Genomic DNA, 20,170 nt, shown 5'->3' with positions numbered 1-20,170 from the left:
TGTAATGAGAGAGACGTGACGGGTGAGAGGTACGCCGATATGTTACAGAATCACATCATGGCTGATAAACACCTGCTGGAACATACAATGTTTATGCAGGATGGCTCTCCACCCCTTACTGCTAGACGCGTGAAAGATCTCTTGCGCGCGTCGTTTGGTGATGATCGTGTGCTCAGCCGCCACTTTCGCCATGCTTGGCCTCCCAGGTCGCCAGACCTCAGTCTCTGCGATTAGGGTTACCTGAAGTCGCAAGTGTATCGTGATCGACCGACATCTCTAGTGATGCTGAAAGACAACATCCGACGCCAATGCTTCACCATAACTCCGGACATGCTTTACAGTGCTGTTCACAACATTATTCCTAGACCACAGCTATTGTTGAGGAATGATGGCGGGCATACTGAGCATTTCCTGTAAAGAACATCATCTTTGCTTTGTCTTACTTTGTTACGCTAATTATTGCTATTCTGATCAGATGAAGCGCCATCTGTTGAACATTTATTGAACCTTTGTATTTTTTTGGTTCTAATAAAACCCCATGTCATTGCAAGCATGTGTGTCAATTTGTACCTGTCTACCTACATTATTCCGTGATTTATTCAGTTTTCAAATTTACGAGATGTGGCTAGAAAAAAACCGGACTAGTACTGGTGAAACAATAAAACGAATGCAATAAAGCTGAAAGTCGCGTGGCCTGTCACGTGACTCTCGCTCCGCCTACTGCTCAAGTTTCATCTGCATCCTGCACTCAGTCTGCCCGTGGCGTCTGTTTTAAGTAGTTGACGTTTTGTCTGTGCGTCGGAAAATGTTGAGTGTACAGAAAGAACAGCGTGTTAACATCAAATTTTGTTTCAAACTAGGAAAATCTGCAAGTGAAACGTTTGTAATGTTACAACAAGTGTACGGCGATGATTGTTTATCGCGAACACAAGTGTTTGAGTGGATTAAACGATTTAAAGATGGCCGCGAAGACACCAGTGATGACACTCGCACTGGCAGACCATTGTGAGCAAAAACTGATGCAAACATTGATTGGGTACCAGAGGGACAAACAGTGAATCAGCATTACTACATTAGCGTCCTGGCTACCCTACGTGAGCGAGTACGGAGAAAACGGAACGATTTGTGGAGAAAAAAGTCACGGATCCTTCACCAAGACAATGCCCCAGCTCACAGTTGGTTGTCAGTGAAGACGTTTTTGGCAAAACACAACATTCCCATCTTAGATCATCCACCCTACTCACCTGATTTGGCCCCCTGTGACTTTTTTCTTTTTCCTAAAGTCAAGTCAGCTTTGAAAGGAACTAGATTTGAGACTGTTGAAGCAGTAAAAGAAAAAGCGACGGAAGTAATGTATGGACTTACCGAAAATGATATGCAGCATTGCTATGAACAGTGGAAAATTCGTATGGAGCGGTGTAGAGACCGAGGAGGAGAGTACATTGTAGGAGATAACATGAAATTGTAAATAATTGTAAATAAATGTTTTTTCCAGCATCAGTCCGGTTTTTTTCTAGCCACACCTCGTATACTGACTTTTTGATCTCCCGGTACAACAAAACCTTAAAAATCCAATATTCATTCTGGAGCACCCAGTATAGTAGACGCGGACCTGTTGCCTGTGGAGAGTATGTGGAATGCTGTGTAATTGTTGGCAACAGTGCCTGTCGCCACTGCTGCCTGTGGGTCACTTAGCTGTTCTGTTGGAAGACGAAGACTCACCAGTGCGCCTCTCGGGGTCCCTGAGCGTGATCTCCTCTATGAGGACGGGCGGACTGCGGCCCTTCGCGTTGACGGCGAAGACGGTCAGCCAGAATGGCTGGTCGGGCTGCAGCCCCGCCAGGGCGAATCGCGGCGCCGTGGCGGCCGTCAGGTTGAGGCGGGCGCCCCGCGCTGAGTGCAGCACCAGCACGAAGTGCTGCGCCAGTCCGCCGTCGAAGCCCGCCTGGCACACCACGTCCACCGACGACGACGTCTGGTTCCACAGCGAGCAGTTGCGCACCGGGAACGGCCGTCCTGCAGGTGGCACGGGGCGCGAGACACGTTCAGACATTCTCCTCACTGTTATTATGAACTTTGATCATAGCTGCTAAGGTTCAGTGACCGTGTCAGAATTATATTAGAACAAATAAGCCCTCCGTCACCAGGTTTCGACGCTACTATAGTTCAATCTTGGCGGCTCGCGCATGCCCGTCCAGACGCGGGAGATTGCGGCGTTGCCAGTTGCACGCGCCAAGAGAAGCAGCGCCATAGTATACACTCCTGGAAATTGAAATAAGAACACCGTGAATTCATTGTCCCAGGAAGGGGAAACTTTATTGACACATTCCTGGGGTCAGATGCATCACATGATCACACTGACAGAACCACAGGCACATAGGCACAGGCAACAGAGCATGCACAATGTCGGCACTAGTACAGTGTATATCCACCTTTCGCAGCAATGCAGGCTGCTATTCTCCCATGGAGACGATCTTAGAGATGCTGGATATAGGCCTGTGGAACGGCTTGCCATGCCATTTCCACCTGGCGCCACAGTTGGACCAGCGTTCGTGCTGGACGTGCAGACCGCGTGAGACGACGCTTCATCCAGTCCCAAACATGCTCAATGGGGGACAGATCCGGAGATCTTGCTGGCCAGGGTAGTTGACTTACACCTTCTAGAGCACGTTGGGTGGCACGGGATACATGCGGACGTGCATTGTCCTGTTGGAACAGCAAGTTCCCTTGCCGGTCTAGGAATGGTAGAACGATGGGTTCGATGACGGTTTGGATGTACCGTGCACTATTCAGTGTCCCCTCGACGATCACCAGTGGTGTACGGCCAGTGTAGGAGATCGCTCCCCACACCATGATGCCGGGTGTTGGCCCTGTGTGCCTCGGTCGTATGCAGTCCTGATTGTGGCGCTCACCTGCACGGCGCCAAACACGCATACGACCATCATTGGCACCAAGGCAGAAGCGACTCTCATCGCTGAAGACGACACGTCTCCATTCGTCCATCCATTCACGCCTGTCGCGACACCACTGGAGGCGGGCTGCACGATGTTGGGGCGTGAGCGGAAGACGGCCTAACGGTGTGCGGGACCGTAGCCCAGCTTCATGGAGACGGTTGCGAATGGTCCTCGCCGATACCCCAGGAGCAACAGTGTCCCTAATTTGCTGGGAAGTGGCGGTGCGGTCCCCTACGGCACTGCGTAGGATCCTACGGTCTTGGCGTGCATCCGTGCGTCGCTGCGGTCCGGTCCCAGGTCGACGGGCACGTGCACCTTCCGCCGACCACTGGCGACAACATCGATGTACTGTGGAGACCTCACGCCCCACGTGTTGAGCAATTCGGCGGTACGTCCACCCGGCCTCCCGCATGCCCACTATACGCCCTCGCTCAAAGTCCGTCAACTGCACATACGGTTCACGTCCACGCTGTCGCGGCATGCTACCAGTGTTAAAGACTGCGATGGAGCTCCGTATGCCACGGCAAACTGGCTGACACTGACGGCGGCGGTGCACAAATGCTGCGCAGCTAGCGCCATTCGACGGCCAACACCGCGGTTCCTGGTGTGTCCGCTGTGCCGTGCGTGTGATCATTGCTTGTACAGCCCTCTCGCAGTGTCCGGAGCAAGTATGGTGGGTCTGACACACCGGTGTCAATGTGTTCTTTTTTCCATTTCCAGGAGTGTAGTATAGTATAGTTCGCGAACTTACGTTTAGAGGGGAGCGCGCAGTTTATGAAGTAAAGCCGCCATGGCCGCGATAACCCTTTCGCTGCTCCCCGCATTCCGCGCTCTGCGTGATTTTGTCATCACTGCACTGCTCGCCTGTGCAGACCCATGGTGTTCCGACTGCTTTGACACACTTATCATTCGATTTCACAAAAACTATTTGGCCCAAAAATTTGATTTTTACGCATCTTCTTGACTGATACCTTCCCCCCCCCATAAATGACTTAATTTTGTTTCGATGTTCAACGAAGTTACTGTGCAGCATTAAATGTAGTAAACCATTGCACGAAAAGTGCGCAGCGTATACTTTCCGTATGGTCGATTTTAGTTGCCACTACATATTTCAAAAAATTACATTCAAACGAACAAAATTCATGAAATAAGACACTTCGAAATTGTTTTTAAATAAAGAAAATATTAAGCATCAAATAAGGTTTGAACCAGAGCCTTTAGATTTGAAGTCAAACACCTTAATCATTACGCTACCGCAGCTTGTCATTCAATTGATTTCCTGGAGGACTTTAAAGAGTCACGCAAAATACTGACAAACACTGTTGGTATGACTAAGAATTACTCACGTTTCGTCGAAGTACAATAGGAAATAAACAGTTACCGCTATTCTTTATTGCGAGAAAGCGGTTAGTGAGAATGAATTTCTTTGCTATCGCCTGAATTAGGAGACTTATTGCTTGTTTGGTTTAATTAATTAATAGAATATGAAGCAATTGGTATAAAGAATGCTGTTTCCAAACGTTCTTTTATAGAAAGTCTGCTATCAAGACATTGCTTTTCTTCAATTACTTTATTTATGACTGAACGTTTCTAAAACTGAAGGCACTCGTCCATTCTCTGCACTGCAGTCGAGCTCTGGCAACGTCGTTCTCTGTTCATTGGTTGACTGTGTTTTGTGATGTCAGATGCGCAGAACGAACCTAAACTCGGCCGCCGTCGTAAATGACGCGCACTTTAGGAGTGTCGTCTTCAGAATTAAACTAACTGTTCTAAAACATAATAGGTGTATAAAGACATTAATAAACGAAAGTGTGTACTGACTGGAAAGAGATGCAGTGCTTACAAGTCACATTCTAAAAAAATCTAAGTTGGAAAATCGACGTCATGAAAAGTTGTAAATAAGATAAGATGGCGAGCCGCTAAGGGCTGCTCGTACCTGAGTGAACACGGGTTGCAACAAAACTGAGGTGCCCTCGTTAGAAAGTGTGGGCAAGTAAACATGGTGTTGCTACGAGCGCCATCTAGTAGCCCAGAAACAACTAGGCTACTGTACATTCAAAATTAGACACATGAAATTGTAATGAACCTGATTCAGGCATAACGTAAGCACTAAGATGACGTTTCATATTTATCTGCTTTAAACATAGACACATTTTGTAACGTAAAAGAAACGACAGTTATGACATACAAGAAAACAGCAAAGATGTAACAGGAAAATAACATTTCGGCAAACTGCATGAGGAAATCTGAATCAAAGATCAAGCAACGGCTTTATACAGTCGAAAATGTTTTTATTTCGCAGCTGCAGCTGTTCGCTGTGACTGAAGCCATCATGACGAGATAGATGTTTGAAAATCTCCAATTCCTCTAAAACATCTAACCTACGCCCCTTCTTTTCGGTATGCAGAATATTGCTATCACCAATGGCTTTAGGCACATGTCCAGTAATTAAGAGATGATCGGCAAAGGGTGAATTTAGGCGACTGGTGCCGTTTTTTCTCAAAAGATGTTCTTTATCTGGTAACAGGTTTTTTCTTACCTAGCCAACAGGAACCAGAGGTATGCATCAAGAAACTCAGACATTGCCTGCAACAGATAGGCTTACGGATTTCGTGGAGACATTGATATTGGCATGCCACAGGCATCAATTTCAGGACCATTTTTGTGCTTGTTATGTGGGTACCTGAGAGCATTTGCACACCTATTAATGGACATTAGTATGGACTGTGTATTCCCCTACACCTTGGGAGAGCCAGCCATGACAAAACTACTCCATCTGGTGTGTAAAATGTTTGAGGCAGGGAAATACCCCAAGACTTCATGAGGAATATGTTGCTGTTGTTGTTGTTGTGGTCTTCAGTCCTGAGACTGGTTTGATGCAACTCTGCATGCTACTCTATCCTGTGCAAGCTGCTTCATCTCCCAGTACCTACTGCAAGCTATATCCTTCTGAATCTGCTTAGTGTATTCATCTCTTGGTCTCCCTATACGATTTTCACCCTCCACGCTGCTCTCCAATACTAAATTGGAGGAATATAATAATTCCAATTACAAGGGAAGCATGTGCTGACAGGTGTGAATATTACCCAACTATCAGTTTAATAAGTCATGTTTGCAAAATGCTAACACGAATTCTTTACAGAAGACTGGAAAAACTGACAGAAGCCGCCATTGGGGAAAATCAGTTTCGATTCTGGAGAAATGTAGGAACACACGAATCAGTATTGCCCCTACAACCTATCTTAGAACATAGGTTAAGGAAAGGTAAACCTACGTTTGAAGCATTTGTAGACTTAGAGAAAGCCTTTGTCAATGTTGACTGGAATACTTTCTTTGAAATTTTGAAGGGAGAAAAGGCTATTTAATACTTGTATAGAAACCAGAAAGCAGTTATAAGAATCCAGCGGCAAGAAAAGGAAGCAGTAGTTGAGAAGGGAGTGAAATAGTGTTGTAGCGTCCGACGTTATTCAGTCTCTGCGTTGAGCAAACAGCAAGGGAAACGAAAGAGAAATTTAGACAAGGACTTCAAGTTCAGGAAAAAGAAATAAAACCTTTGAGGTTTGCCGATGACAATGTAATTCTGTGTGCCACAGCAAAGGACTCGGAAGAGCAGTTGAACAGAATGGACAGTGTCTTGAAAGGAGGATATAAGACGAACGTCAACAAAAGCAAAACAAGGATAATGGAATCTATACTTATATGGATATATTCCATTATCTTTGTTTTGCTTTTCTTGAAAGAATAGACACCATTGATGACCTGCAGCAGACTAGAACTAAATTAGAATTACATTACTACCTTCAGCTGGGCGTTGATATATATCTACGGGGACAGGTGAAAATGTGTGCCCCGACCGGGGCTCGAACGCTGGATCTCCTGCTTACAGGGCAGACGCTCTATCCATCTGAGCCACCGATGGCACATAATACAGCGCTACTGCAGGGACTATCTCGCGCACGCCTCCCGCGAGACCCACATTCTCACCTCGTATGTCCACACACTACATTCGTAGTGTCCCATCCCTACACACTCATTACCCGTGGAAGACATTCTTACCAAGTCCCGTAAGAGTTCGGGTAATATGTGTGCATCCGCACAGAAGACGAATGTCACGGCCGGTGTTGTCCGAAAGAACAGACACCATATACGTAGAAGTACATAGCCCTCGATGGCTCAGATGGGTGCCGGCATGGTAGCTCAGCGTGTTCGGCCAGAGGGTTAGCTGCCCTCTGTAATAAAAAAAACTGAGTTAATCGATCAACAACGAACTTAAACGGATGGCTTAGGACGTCCGCCCCGGGCAGATGCAACGAACAAAAGCGAACAAAATGAGATTAAAAAAAATGGATAGAGCGTCTGCTAGTAAGCAAGATACCACGGGTTCGAGTCGCGGTCGGAGCACACATTTCCTCCTGTCCCCGTTGACATATATCGACGCCCGTTAGCAGCTGAAGGTATTGATATCATTCTAATTTCGTAATGGAATATAGTCGAATTAAATCAGGTAATGCTGAGGGAATAACATTAGGAAACTAGACACTTAAAGAAAGCAGTAGATGAGTTCTGCTATTTGAGCAGCAAAATAACCGATGATGACCAAAGTAGAGGGTGTATAAAATGCAGACTGTCAGTGGCAAGAAAGGCGTTCCTGAATAAGAGAAATTTTTTTGACATCCAATATAGTTTTAAGTGTCAGGAAGACTTTTCTGAAAGTATTTATAGGGGGTGTAGCCATGAATGGAAGTGAAATTTGGACGATAAATTATTTAGGTAAGAAGAGAATAGAGACTTTGGAAATGTGATGCTACAGAAGAATGCGGAAGGTTAGGTTGGTAGATAACGTACCTAATCGTTAGGTATTGAACAGAATTGGGGAGAAAAGAAATTTGTGGCGCAACCTGACTAGAAGAAGGGATTAGTTGACAGGATACATTCTGAGACATCAAGGGATAATCAATTTAGTTCTGGAAGAAAATATGGAGGGTACAAAAATCATAGACGGACACCAAGAGACGAATACAGTAATCAGATTTGGGATTGCAATATTTATGTAGAGATGAATAGGTTTACCCAGGATTGAGTAACTTGGAGAGCTGCATCAAACCAGTCTTTGCACTGAAAACCACAACACCAACAATAACAACAACACTTTTTCTCTTTCTATCAAACAGCAACGAAAGGTACATTACGAAACTTAGATATTGCCTGCAACGGATCAGCTTATTTATTTTGTGGAGAAATCGATATTGGTATACCACAGGGCTCAATTTCAAGACCCTGTTTATGCTTGAAGAGTGGGTACCCAAGGCACACTTTTTTAAAGTATTCAGACGTGTATTAGTGATCATTAATGTGGGTTGTGTATACCTTTTGCCTTTATGCAGACTTGAACTCTGCTAGAGGATAGTTTCAATGAAGTATCTGAATGTCTGTGGCGGAGTGTCAGCTCATTCATCCTCAAGAGATGAAGCCAGAGAAGGTACCGATGTAGGATACTCGGGTGTGGAGAGAGGTCGACGTTCTAACGCATCCCTAAAGTGCTTGTACATAATTGACGTTCTCCTGTCACTCACGATTTTCTTTTATTTATGTTTTACACGACGTGTTTCGGAAAGTGATTCCCATTTTTGAGTGTGTATTTATGTACTATGCCTTTTTTATGTTTTCAAAGTGTGACATTCTGCTTCATTTTTTTAACTTTGCTGCAATGCATAAAAACGCGCAATTTTTAGTTAGTTATCGATTTTACATGTAGTTAGTGGCAAAATTTGGAAGAACTTGTGCCTACAGTTTTCTTATGGTTCATTTCTGCAAAGTCTCACATGTTAAACATCATTCACAACTTCGATGCACAGTGCACATCGAGAGTTACTAACATAAACTGTTATAAAGATGTTTTTAGATGTAGTTGACAGAGAAAATGTTACAAGTCCTCTACTGATATGGTTCTGTACAGAAGCTATGTATCTTAACAATATCGATTTCAATTTGCTTATATCTATTTTACAGTGGTGTTTATTTTTATATGTTATTACTTTTATTGAAGTATATTGTCGAATCATCCGAAGAAATTCACCGATTCACTTTCAAGTTATTCGTTTAGCACTTTGCCTTCGTATTTCCTGTATTGTGTATACATCTCCAGTTCTTGTAATACCGAGCGAGGTGGCGCAGTGGTTAGCACACTGGACTCGCATTCGGAAGGACGAATCCCGCGTCCGGCCATCCTAATTTAGGTTTTCCGTGATTTCCCTAAATCACTCCAGGCAAATGCCGGGATGGTTCCTTTGAAAGGGCACGGCCGACTTCCTTCCCCATCATTCCCTAATCCTATGAGACCGATAACCTCGCTGTTTGGTCTGTTCCCCCATACAACCAACCAACCATCTTGTAATAAATCCATTTCATGCTCTGTATTTAGTAGGTGGAGTGCTCTGACATTTTGCTCTACTTTTCCAAATGGCTGTCCTGTATTGTGTATGTGTGGTAGCTATTGCTGCTATTACGCATCTGTTGTTCAACACCAGCTACAAAGAGGACATTAAAGCCCACACACACAACATCAGCAATGGCTGCTACATTTCTGAGAGATCACAACTGCGTAATTTGTGTTCAGTTTTTCTTGTTTTAAAATGAAATATACTTACCATGTGGTACTATGTAACATGAAGGATCAGTTTCATGTTTTATTCAAAAGCAAAATGTTCGTAAGTCTTGGTCAGACTAGATGTTTTGCAAAACAGAGAAGAAAATCTGAATTTGTGTGCATGTGCACTTGTGTGTGTGTGTGTATGTGTGTGTGTGTGAGAGAGAGAGAGAGACAGACAGACAGAAGAGCACCAGCTTTTTATAAGTTCATGCACCATCCGGCGTAACGTCTCTTACATATTTTTGAGATGTGGGATACACCTGGCATTGAAGTGGCATTTAACCAGCGATCGCATTTTTAATTCACGCGAATACTTAGTCGTTCATGAAGTGGGAGCAAATGGGCTAAATATATATGTGAAAGTATTACCATTAAGACCGTGAGAGGTGGCGCAGTATTTAGCACACTGGATTGGCGATCGAGAGGACTGTGGTTCAAACGTGGGTCCGGCGTGGTTTCCCTAAATCGCTTCAGGCAAATGCCGCGATGATTACTTTGAAAGTGCACTGCCGACTTCGTTCCCCAACCCGCTGGCACCGATGGTTTCGCGTTTTGGCCACCTCCCCCAAATCAATCAACCAAGCAAGCAGTAAGTAAAACTGCGCACTAGGCAACAAGAAAGAGGGAAATAAATCAACAGAAACTGGAAGAAAATCGATGAAGCAATTGGTATAATCACTAATATTCGGCAAATTTGGAGTTTTTTCGGACACTTCCAAAGGCACTATAACAGCAACATTTACTCCTTCAGATTCCGTAATATGATTGAGTGCCGTATAATACCGAAAGATAGCCGTGGCTGACCCAGATACCAAAAAATGGATTTCCCTTCATTTCTCTTAAAACCGGTTTATTCCAGGTAACAAATAAAACCAACGAAGAGAATGTGTCTGTAGTAGTGATGTGATGACGTTCTAAATGTACAGGACGCCTTACGGACAAACTTACGGCATCCCGAGATCACGTGATCAGGCCGGCAATGTATGTTGACAACTCGAAATCTGTTCTGCGCGCCCGAATGCTCGCTCCAGAGATATTTCTGTTCTATGGTCAGAGTGTTTATCTCGCAGGTATACTTCTGGTAGCGGCCTCTTTGGTTTGGCCAGGTCTTAGGTGGGGGCTATGGGATAGTTGGAAAGGGAGTCTGCGGAGGGGACTGGAGTACAGTCGGTGTTCGCGAGCGACACAGAGAGCAGCGCAGGCTGCCAGTGGAACGGTCGCGTGTGTGAAGGAGCAGAGGGCGCTGACTTGGAGCGCCTAGCGGCTGTTGCAACGCTTCAGAGGAGCTGCGCGCGTCGTATGGCGGAACTGGGTTTAGATGGGGCAATATGTGTCGACTCACGGAACTGTTTGCTGCCACTCTGCTGGACACCATCCTGCTTGGTGAGCCACTTTATTTGACCGTCACTGTTTGGATCTTGTTCTTTGGTTTTGGCCGATAATGGTTACTGTTGAGTCTCCCATACCGCCTACCCGCAGTGTACTGTGTTCCTACCCCAAGTCGGCGTAGTTGGTATTTGATTTGACTTGATCCTGCCTACCTTCTTAGCCCCTAGAGCATCCCACGTTCTACAGAACTTTCAGCTTGCTAATCGGTAGTCGGTATTGTAATTTCTGTATCCAGAAAGGCCCGTACAGGACCTGCAACATGCGATCGTGCATTATCCTACTGAAATGTATTCTGTCCCAGACCTGAGAGGGTCATTTAGAAGATAAAGTGGTCGCCGTTTCAGAGAGGGGTAGTGCAATCTTAATCTTTAAGTTCTGAAAAACTATATCTCCCTTTTTAAGACTGCTCCGTGGTATATCCACAAAGTAAGTTCCATTTGGCTATATAAAACAAGCGTGTACATATACAGAAAAAAATATTTATTGTAAGAAAATGTACAACTGTTAAACTACTTTTCTACATACACTACTGGCCATTAGAATTACTACACCAAGAAGAAATGCAGATGATAAACTGGTATTCATTGGACAAATATATTATACTAGAACTGACATGTGATTACATTTTCACGCAGTTTGGGTGCATAGATCCTGAGAAATCAGTACCCAGAACAAAACCACCTTTGGCCGTATTAACGGCCTTGATACGCCTGGCCATTGAGTCAAACAGAGCTTGGATGGCGTGTACAGGTACAGCTGCCCATGCAGCTTCAACACGATACCACAGTTCATCAAGAGTAGTGACTGGCGTATTGTGACGAGAGAGATCAATTGGTGACAGATCTGGAGAATGTGCTGGCCAGGGCAGCAGTCGAACATTTTATGTATCCACAAAGGCCCGTACAGGACCTGCATCATGCGGTCGTGCATTATGCTGCTGAAATGTAGGGTTTCGCAGGGATCGAATGAAGGGTAGAGCCACGGGTAACACATCTGAAATGTAACGTCCACTGTTCAAAGTGCGGTCAATGCGAACAAGAGGTAACCGAGACGTGTAACCAATGGCACCGCATACCATCACGCCGGTTGATACGCCAGTATGGCGATGACGACTACACGTTTCCAAAGTGCATTCACCGCGATGTCGCCAAACTCGGATGCGACCATCATGATGCTTTAAACAGAACCTGGATTCATCCCAAAAAATGAAGTTTTGCCATTCGTGCACCCAAGTTCGTTGTTGAGTACACTATCGCAGGCGCTCCTGTCTGTGATGCAGCGTCACGGGTAACCGCAGCCATGGTCTCCGAGCTGATAGTCCATGCTGCTGCAAACATCGTCGAACTGTTCGTGCAGATGGTTGTTGTCTTGCAAACCTCCCCATCTGTTGACTCAGGGATCGAGACGTGGCTGCACGATCCATTCCAGCCATGCAGATAAGATGCCTTTCATCTCGACTGCTCGTGATACCAGGGCGTTGGGATCCAGCACGGCGTTCCGTATTACCCTCCTGAACTCACCGATTCCATATTCTGCTAACAGTCATTGGATCTTGACCAACGCGATCAGCAATGTCGCGATACGATAAACCGCAATCGCGATAGGCTACAATCCGACCTTTATCAAAGTTGGAAACGTGACGGTACGCATTTCTCCTCCTTACACGAGGTATCGCAACAACGTTTCACCAGGCAACACCGGTCAACTGCTGTTTGTGTATGAGAAATCGGTTGGAAACTTTCCTCGTGTCAGCACGTTGTAGGTGTCGCCACCGGCGCCAACCCTGTGGGAATGCTTTGAAAAGCTAATCATTTGCATATCACAGCATCTTATTCCTGTAGGTTAAATGTCGCGTCTGTAGCACGTCATCTTCGTGGTGTAGCAACTTCAATGGCCAGTAGTGTAACTTCCGAAATTTTGTAGGCACTTGTCATATCGTGGCACATGTTTTTGTCTGCCTTCTTCACAGAAGGTTGCCGCCTGTGTATTCAACCATGTGGTAACGTGTTCTTTCACCTCGTCATCATCGTTGAAGTGTTGACCACCAAGGACAGATTTTAGGTGTAAGAAGAGATGAATGTCGCTAGGAACGATGTCCGGTTGTGCTTAATCTTCTCTTCAATTGTGTGAACCAGTTCATCAGTAACCACAGACGAGCGTCCACTTTGTTCTTAATCGTGCACTTGATCACGTCCTTTATTGAACAGCCTGACCCATCTTCTAACCATTGAATCACTCGTAGCATTTTGTCTGAAATCCTCACAGATTTCCGGATGAATTTTCTTTGATTTAACTTTCTCTGCAATTAAAAAACGGATCACAGATCTGATTTCTCACCCGGAGGCATTTTCAATTGCGGCTGACATTATAAAGAAGCACTACAAAGCACACGTCGGCAACAGCGATCTGAAAATGGCGTACATGTCTTCTCCTCGAGTCAGAGTAACTGCCGCGCATGCTCGGAACTGCGATCGTAGCACTGCCGCGGATGGAAACAGAAACGGAACTTACATTGTGGACGACCCTCGTACATTTATTTAATGGTGTAAGTCTTTATTAAAAATTACTTAAGCTTGAAAAGTTGTTTTTAAATTCGCCTTTAGAGGCGCCTCAACATAATTCTTTTTCTGTTTTAATCCACCCTTTAAAAGCGGTTGAGAGTAATTTTTACAATGATTTTGGGAAGGATTCTTATACACCTTTTAAAATGCGTTTGTTATGAATTGTGCACTTTGTAATCATCAGTTTAAATCAAACCTTAATGTTCATCTTGTGCTCTTGTTATGGTTAAGTGTAAGTCCCGATCAATTGCTACCAACTATCTTGTTGATTAGTAGAGTAGATGTAGAGGTAATTTCGGGAGTACCGCAGGGAAGCGTGATAGGACCTTTATTGTTTACAATATACATAAATGACTTAGTTGAGAACATCGGTAGCTCCGTGAGGCTATTTGCAGATGACACGGTTGTCTACAAGAAAGTAGCAACATCAGAAGACTCGTACGTACTCCAGGAGGACCTGCAGAGGATTAATGCATGGTGCGACAGCTGGCAGCTTTCCCTAAACGTAGATAAATGTAATATAATGCGCATACATAGGGGCAGAAATCCATTCCAGTACGATTATGCCATAGGTGGTAAATCATTGGAAGCGGTAACGACCGTAAAATACTTAGGAGTTACTATCCGGAGCGATCTGAAGTGGAATGATCACATAAAACAAATAGTGGGAAAAGCAGGCGCCAGGTTGAGATTCATAGGAAGAATTCTAAGAAAATGTGACTCATCGACGAAAGAAGTAGCTTACAAAACGCTTGTTCGTCCGATTCTTGAGTATTGCTCATCAGTATGGGACCCTTACCAGGTTGGATTAATAGAAGAGATAGACATGATCCAGCGAAAAGCAGCGCGATTCGTCATGGGGACATTTAGTCAGCGCGAGAGCGTTACGGAGATGCTGAACAAGCTCCAGTGGCGGACACTTCAAGAAAGGCGTTACGCAATACGGAGAGGTTTATTATCGAAATTACGAGAGAGCACATTCCGGGAAGAGATGGGCAACATATTACTACCGCCCACATATATCTCGCGTAATGATCACAACGAAAAGATCCGAGAAATTAGAGCAAATACGGAGACTTACAAGCAGTCGTTCTTCCCACGCACAATTCGTGAATGGAACAGGGAAGGGGGGATCAGATAGTGGTACAATAAGTACCCTCCGCCACACACCGTAAGGTGGCTCGCGGAGTATAGATGTAGATGTAGTAGCCTGTATGAATTCGTTGTTAGTCTGTTTAGATTGACTCAACCTCTTTGAGTACCCCAGTTGAAGTTACTCCATGCGTAGTCTGGCGTCTAGGTCAATAACGGAACCGGCACATTATCAGCATGCCACACATTGTTCTTAATATGGTGAAGAAGTTGCCTTCCATTTAAACTTTGTGTAAAGTATCAGAGTTTTTTGTATTGGAAGTTTTTCGTTAATTTCTGTTTCAACATTGGATTGGACTCAGTTTTGCAGTTCGGATCACTGAGCCTGCCTGTAAGATAATGTTTACCTAATTGTTTCTGTGGTGTCAACGTTAGGGGGTGCAGATATCGGCCGCGGTCCGTAATACATATTGCTGGACACGCGAGTCTTGATTAGCGGCACTACCGCCGCTCCGCGGCTTGTGACAAGTATCTAGCGAGCTCTCGTCCACTCTTGTTCGGGACGTCAACCAGGAATGTAGCATAGCCTTCAGCTGATAGGAAGCAACCTCTAACAAGGCGCTTTGTCAAGTATGGCATAAGTAATGTCTCTCTAGATATCTTTGTAATTATATGTATGCAGGTTATGAAGAAGCCTGTAACACAAGTTAAGTACAATATTTATTATTTTTTACCAACGACTACTAATTATTTCAGTCGTTGCAGATACAGACTATGCAGCCAGCTCCTTACCGACTTCACAGCCAAACTTGCAATATATGTTTCTATTGAGCATTGGCCACCTATCATTAGAACAACTGACGACGAGAGTAATAACAGTTTCAAGTAGCTTTGGCTTTAATCAATGCCTGTCACCGTGCCGGGGTGGCCGAGCGGTTCTAGGCGCTACAGTCTGGAATCGCGCGACCGCTACGCTCGCAGGGTCGAATCCTGCCTCGGGCATGGATGTGTGTGATGTCCTTAGGTTATTTAGGTTTAAGTAGATCTGAGTTCAAGGGGACTGATGACCTTAGAAGTTAAGTCCCATAGCGCTCAGAGCCATTTGAACCATTTAATGTCTATCTAAATATTGGTTGTGGTTGTTCAGATTGTTGACCTTGTCTATAAAACCGCAATAGCTTAATGTTTGTATGTATGGCGCCAGTGTAAACTCTCCCAAGTGTCTCAGTCAATAAAGAAAAATTATATAGTTTTGGTGCGGCCTCGACTTGGGTTTAGACCTTCTATTCTAGCAGTCCATGTCCTATATCAGAGTTCCCACAATCACTGCCAGCCATGACCCTAAACCAAAGGTGATGGTTTCTCACACCATGACACCAGGGTAGCACCGTCGTGCCTCTCCACAGCATTAGAAGAATGGGACCCCTTCTCAGATCCTGGGTGGAAACGTGAGGACAGGCATACTAGTCGTCAGTGCTCTGATCGACCACGTCTGGTCAACAGCTGGTAGGATCGTCGCCATGTTGTGCTCTGAGCACACTATAACCCAATCACATCTACACCTGCCATCCAGTAACTGTGCAACATTCTGTGACATACAGCACCATTGGTCAGAGTCTAGGAGCAGCTAGACTGCCGATGAATGAGGAGGTCCCACTGTATTCAGCGATGAGTCGTGGTTCTGCTCTAAACCAAGAGGACTGTCGTTTGCCAGTATGGCGGCGACCTACGTTCCCATCCACTCCATCACAGGACCACTGACACATATGACAATTCCCCAAATCTGGGTACTGCATGATTCGACCAGACAGTCAAATGGACATCCACAATGCGGCACCTCTCAGACACAGTCAGATGCTGATAACGGTCCATCACTGGGCCACTGACGCATCCGACAGTTCCCCAAATCTGGGTTTTGCATGATTCGGCCAGACAGTCAAATGGAGATCCACAACGCAACTCCTCTCAGACTGTGTCAGACGCTGATAATGATGTCTTACACTCAATATCTCTGTGTCCTTCACATTGATCGCTCACCTGACTTCTCATGCCCCTTGTCTGCCCTCCAAGCTTGGTGACAACACTAAACACGAACAATCTCTCTGGTGGCCGTTCCACCTGCCACAGAAAACTGCTACTCTAATTTTGGAAATTTTTGGTAAGTGTCTGTGGGACCAAACTGCTGAGGTCATCGTTCCTTATGCTTACACACTAATTGATGTAACTTAAACTAACTTAGACTAAGGACAACACACACACACCCATGCCCGAGGGAGGACTAGAACCTCCGACGGAGGGAGCGGCGTCAACCATGACTAGACGCCTCAGCTGCTCACTATACCCGCCTATAGTGAGTACATTTAGAAAGATATATTAACATCAAACCATGTCTTCTGGATGCTTCACTTTTTTTATCAGGCTGTGTATACCCTTCTGCTGTGCCTTTTTCTTTTATGTTGTGTATTTCTCAACTTTTTTTAAAATCTTGGACCCAGTCTGTTGTTAATTTCTCAGCCCAGAGCGACTTGAGGATCCATTTTGTCAGCCTATTGTCATTCATCCTGTGTAACAGTCCGAAAAATATGTTTCTAATCGTGTCTGTTTTTCTTGTACTTCCTCATTCCTTATTAATTTCCAGTCTACATTGTTCATCGCTTGAGCTACAATTGTTTCTCACAGTGATTCTTATATTTCTGATTTGTCTAATTTACAATTCAGTGCTAGTTAAGCATTAATTTGTGTAGAGCCATTGTGTTTTCAATACCGTGTTGCAATGCGTTGTTCATGGATTTATTGATGCTAGTATCGCCTGCTGTCGAAATTCGATCCGTTGAGTCAGTGGACCCAAACTGTGATCAATGTCATTTATCTTAAAATGATACACTCCACGTAAAGCTGTGAAGTTTTAGACTCAAAAGTGACCCATAGCAAATGCTACGAGAATTCTTGAAATAATTCTTTGACTTCTCTTTAATTGTTCAATCACTTTGAGTCCTTGGTACAGAGGGTTGAAAAATAAATTTTGTGCTAACAGCGGCAAACTAAATTTTCCTTTATGACAACACAATTTGAATGCCGTTCTATCGCGTAAAGTAACCTCAGATGCGAAATGATTTGGATTACAAAATCTGTATTGTAAATTCATCAAACCGTAATTATATCTCTCAAAATTATTTAGAATTAAGTTCAATGCATATTTAAATTTATCTTTCAAAAAACAATACAATTATCATTATCAACGTCTGCATTATTCCTATTGCTTTGTCTACACAAAAACTGTGTCTCTCTAGCTATTCGTCTTTCAGTCCAATAACAATAGGTTAGTTTTCGTCATCAGGCAATACCCTCAGTCAAATGCAATAACCGGGGGGAGGGGGGGGGGGGGGGAGAGGAGGAGTCGTAGAGTCGTAGCTACTCAAAACGAAGAAACTGAAAATTAAGAACAATTCAGATTTTGTGGTTATAGCGGCAAACAAAAGCAAAGTTAGCTCCGTTCCCTCTTAGACGAAAGTAAATGAAAAAACAACACTAACGTTTTTTGCCTTCACGGCCTCGTTAGTACGTTTTGTTTTCCACTGTTGGCAATATCAACGATGTAGCAGTTGTGGCATTTTAGCTGCCTAGTATGCGTATCTTACTGCAAATGAACTATATGCAACGTATAAACATGAATGTCCCTAGAGTGCGATTTCACGAAACGTTATTACATTCGCATACAATTTGTACCAGAACACCTGATCGGCACACGGGCAGAGATTGGCAGTATCTCAATTTTGGATGTTCACGTATTGGATATTTTAATGGAGGATAGAGAAGGTATCAACAGAGTTAAAAATGTGAAAGCATCTACTTCCTCTTACCACTTTTAATGGCTACTTACACACATGACATTTTCTTTGTGTTCGTCTCTGGCAAAGTAGCATTCGAAATACAGAAGTTTCATTGGTCTCCTTGTATAACTGATGTTAAAAATTGGTACTGCAATTTTCATGTTCACATATTAATATTATGATGATCTTTTTATTGCAAAAAATTTTTGGCATCGGTACGCTTCTTCCATTTTGTCTATCCTATCCGTTACGACAAATTTTTTCAAGCTATTTTCTTTAATTTTCTCTCCTAGATATCTGAACTTTATTTTAATCACAGAATCAGGCTATTTCCGTGAAAATAACACTTTTAAAGTGCACTACAACGTCATTACATTGAGAACGTTTCATTTTACAATAAAAGTTTCAGTATTTAAATAGATAAAAGAATTTAGTGTTGTAATCAAGCAGAGAAATGTCCCTTTGTTTCGATATCTTGGATCGCTGATAAAATTTACAGATATTTACGTTTAGTGGGACACCCGATGTGCAAATGATCGATCGTAACAGATTCAGGAAGCTAGAAAGTCCTTTTTCTTTTGATGTATTATTGTACTCGCTGGTAGTGGTCATATTTCAGTGCACGGAGACCACATGAAATTTTCAATATACAATATATGAAGCACACAGTGTATGAAATTTTATTGGTAAATATTAACTGGATCTCTGCGAATGGCCACAGGTAAACTTAGATAAAAGTCTACATGAAACTACTAAATGTGTCAAACTTAAGCACATGAATTTCTCTTGGTAAAATAATATTAACTGCGTCTATTCAAACGGCTATAACTACACTGAGGTACAACAGTACATTTAATTTACCACTGCATCAGACTTGAGCTCAGATATAACAACCGTTGCAGATAAGTGATATCTACAAATGTTTTAGACGTGCACATTGATAAGTCTTTGAACTTTATGTCTCATGCTATAACGTCCTTAAACGTCGATATTCTGGGAAATTGAAGACAGCCGAATTGGGTATTTTTTGCTGGTGATTGCTTTAGGCATAGTGTTCTGGATATAGCTCTCGCATAACTGTTTGTTGACGGAGGCTCACAATGTATTAACGGAGTTCGTTATCAATATAAAGCTATTGAACAGGCCATCCATTCACGCAGAACAAGGAGTAACGAAGTATGCAGCCGTATAATTCTTAAATTTTTATCAGCACTGAAGGATCACATCAACAGCTAAAACAATTTTGACACAAATAAAAGCATATTTTCTCGACAGATCATGACAAGCATTTCTCAATATGTAATACAATGGAGATGGTTTTTCTAAAATACGAAATCTACAATTAAGATGAACATAATATAGCCACAGAAGTGCTTGAAAGATGTGTCACTCATATAGACTATAAAATACAGACATTTCTACATCATACAGAATTCTTTACATGTTATTCATGAACAGCTGACAAACCTAACTGAGCATCCTTGAACCAATTATCAGTAAACTGCCCTACTACAACTTGGATATGAAAATAAATTCATCGCAGAAAACTCATGGGCCCCTAAATTACCTGCGAAGTTTTGGATGAGCTTTCCTTTCGATACACGACATCTAATCAGTGACATCAACTTAAGGCTGTTTTCTTCAATTAGGTAACTTACTGACGAAGTGAATCAAAGTGTTTAGGTCCTAAACCTT

At 43.6% G+C, this 20,170-nt stretch overlaps 1 protein-coding gene across 1 annotated transcript in view; it reads right to left on the bottom strand.

Moving 5' to 3' along the window:
• Positions 1-1,578: 1,578 nt before the first annotated feature.
• The window catches only part of LOC126456256 (nephrin-like), a 168,691-nt gene continuing 150,099 nt past the window's right edge, over positions 1,579-20,170 (bottom strand). The window contains exons 11-12 of the mRNA XM_050092011.1: positions 1,723-2,016; positions 1,579-1,619 (exon numbers count right to left, since the gene is read on the bottom strand). Of these exons, the coding sequence (XP_049947968.1) occupies positions 1,579-1,619; positions 1,723-2,016 (335 nt within the window). The remainder of the gene's footprint in view (positions 1,620-1,722; positions 2,017-20,170) is intronic.

This window comes from Schistocerca serialis, chromosome 1 (genome assembly GCF_023864345.2).
Source record: "Schistocerca serialis cubense isolate TAMUIC-IGC-003099 chromosome 1, iqSchSeri2.2, whole genome shotgun sequence".
Lineage (NCBI taxonomy): Eukaryota > Metazoa > Arthropoda > Insecta > Orthoptera > Acrididae > Schistocerca > Schistocerca serialis.
The sequence above is the reverse complement of the archived record's forward strand: the minus strand, read 5'-3'. Positions and strand labels throughout refer to the sequence as shown.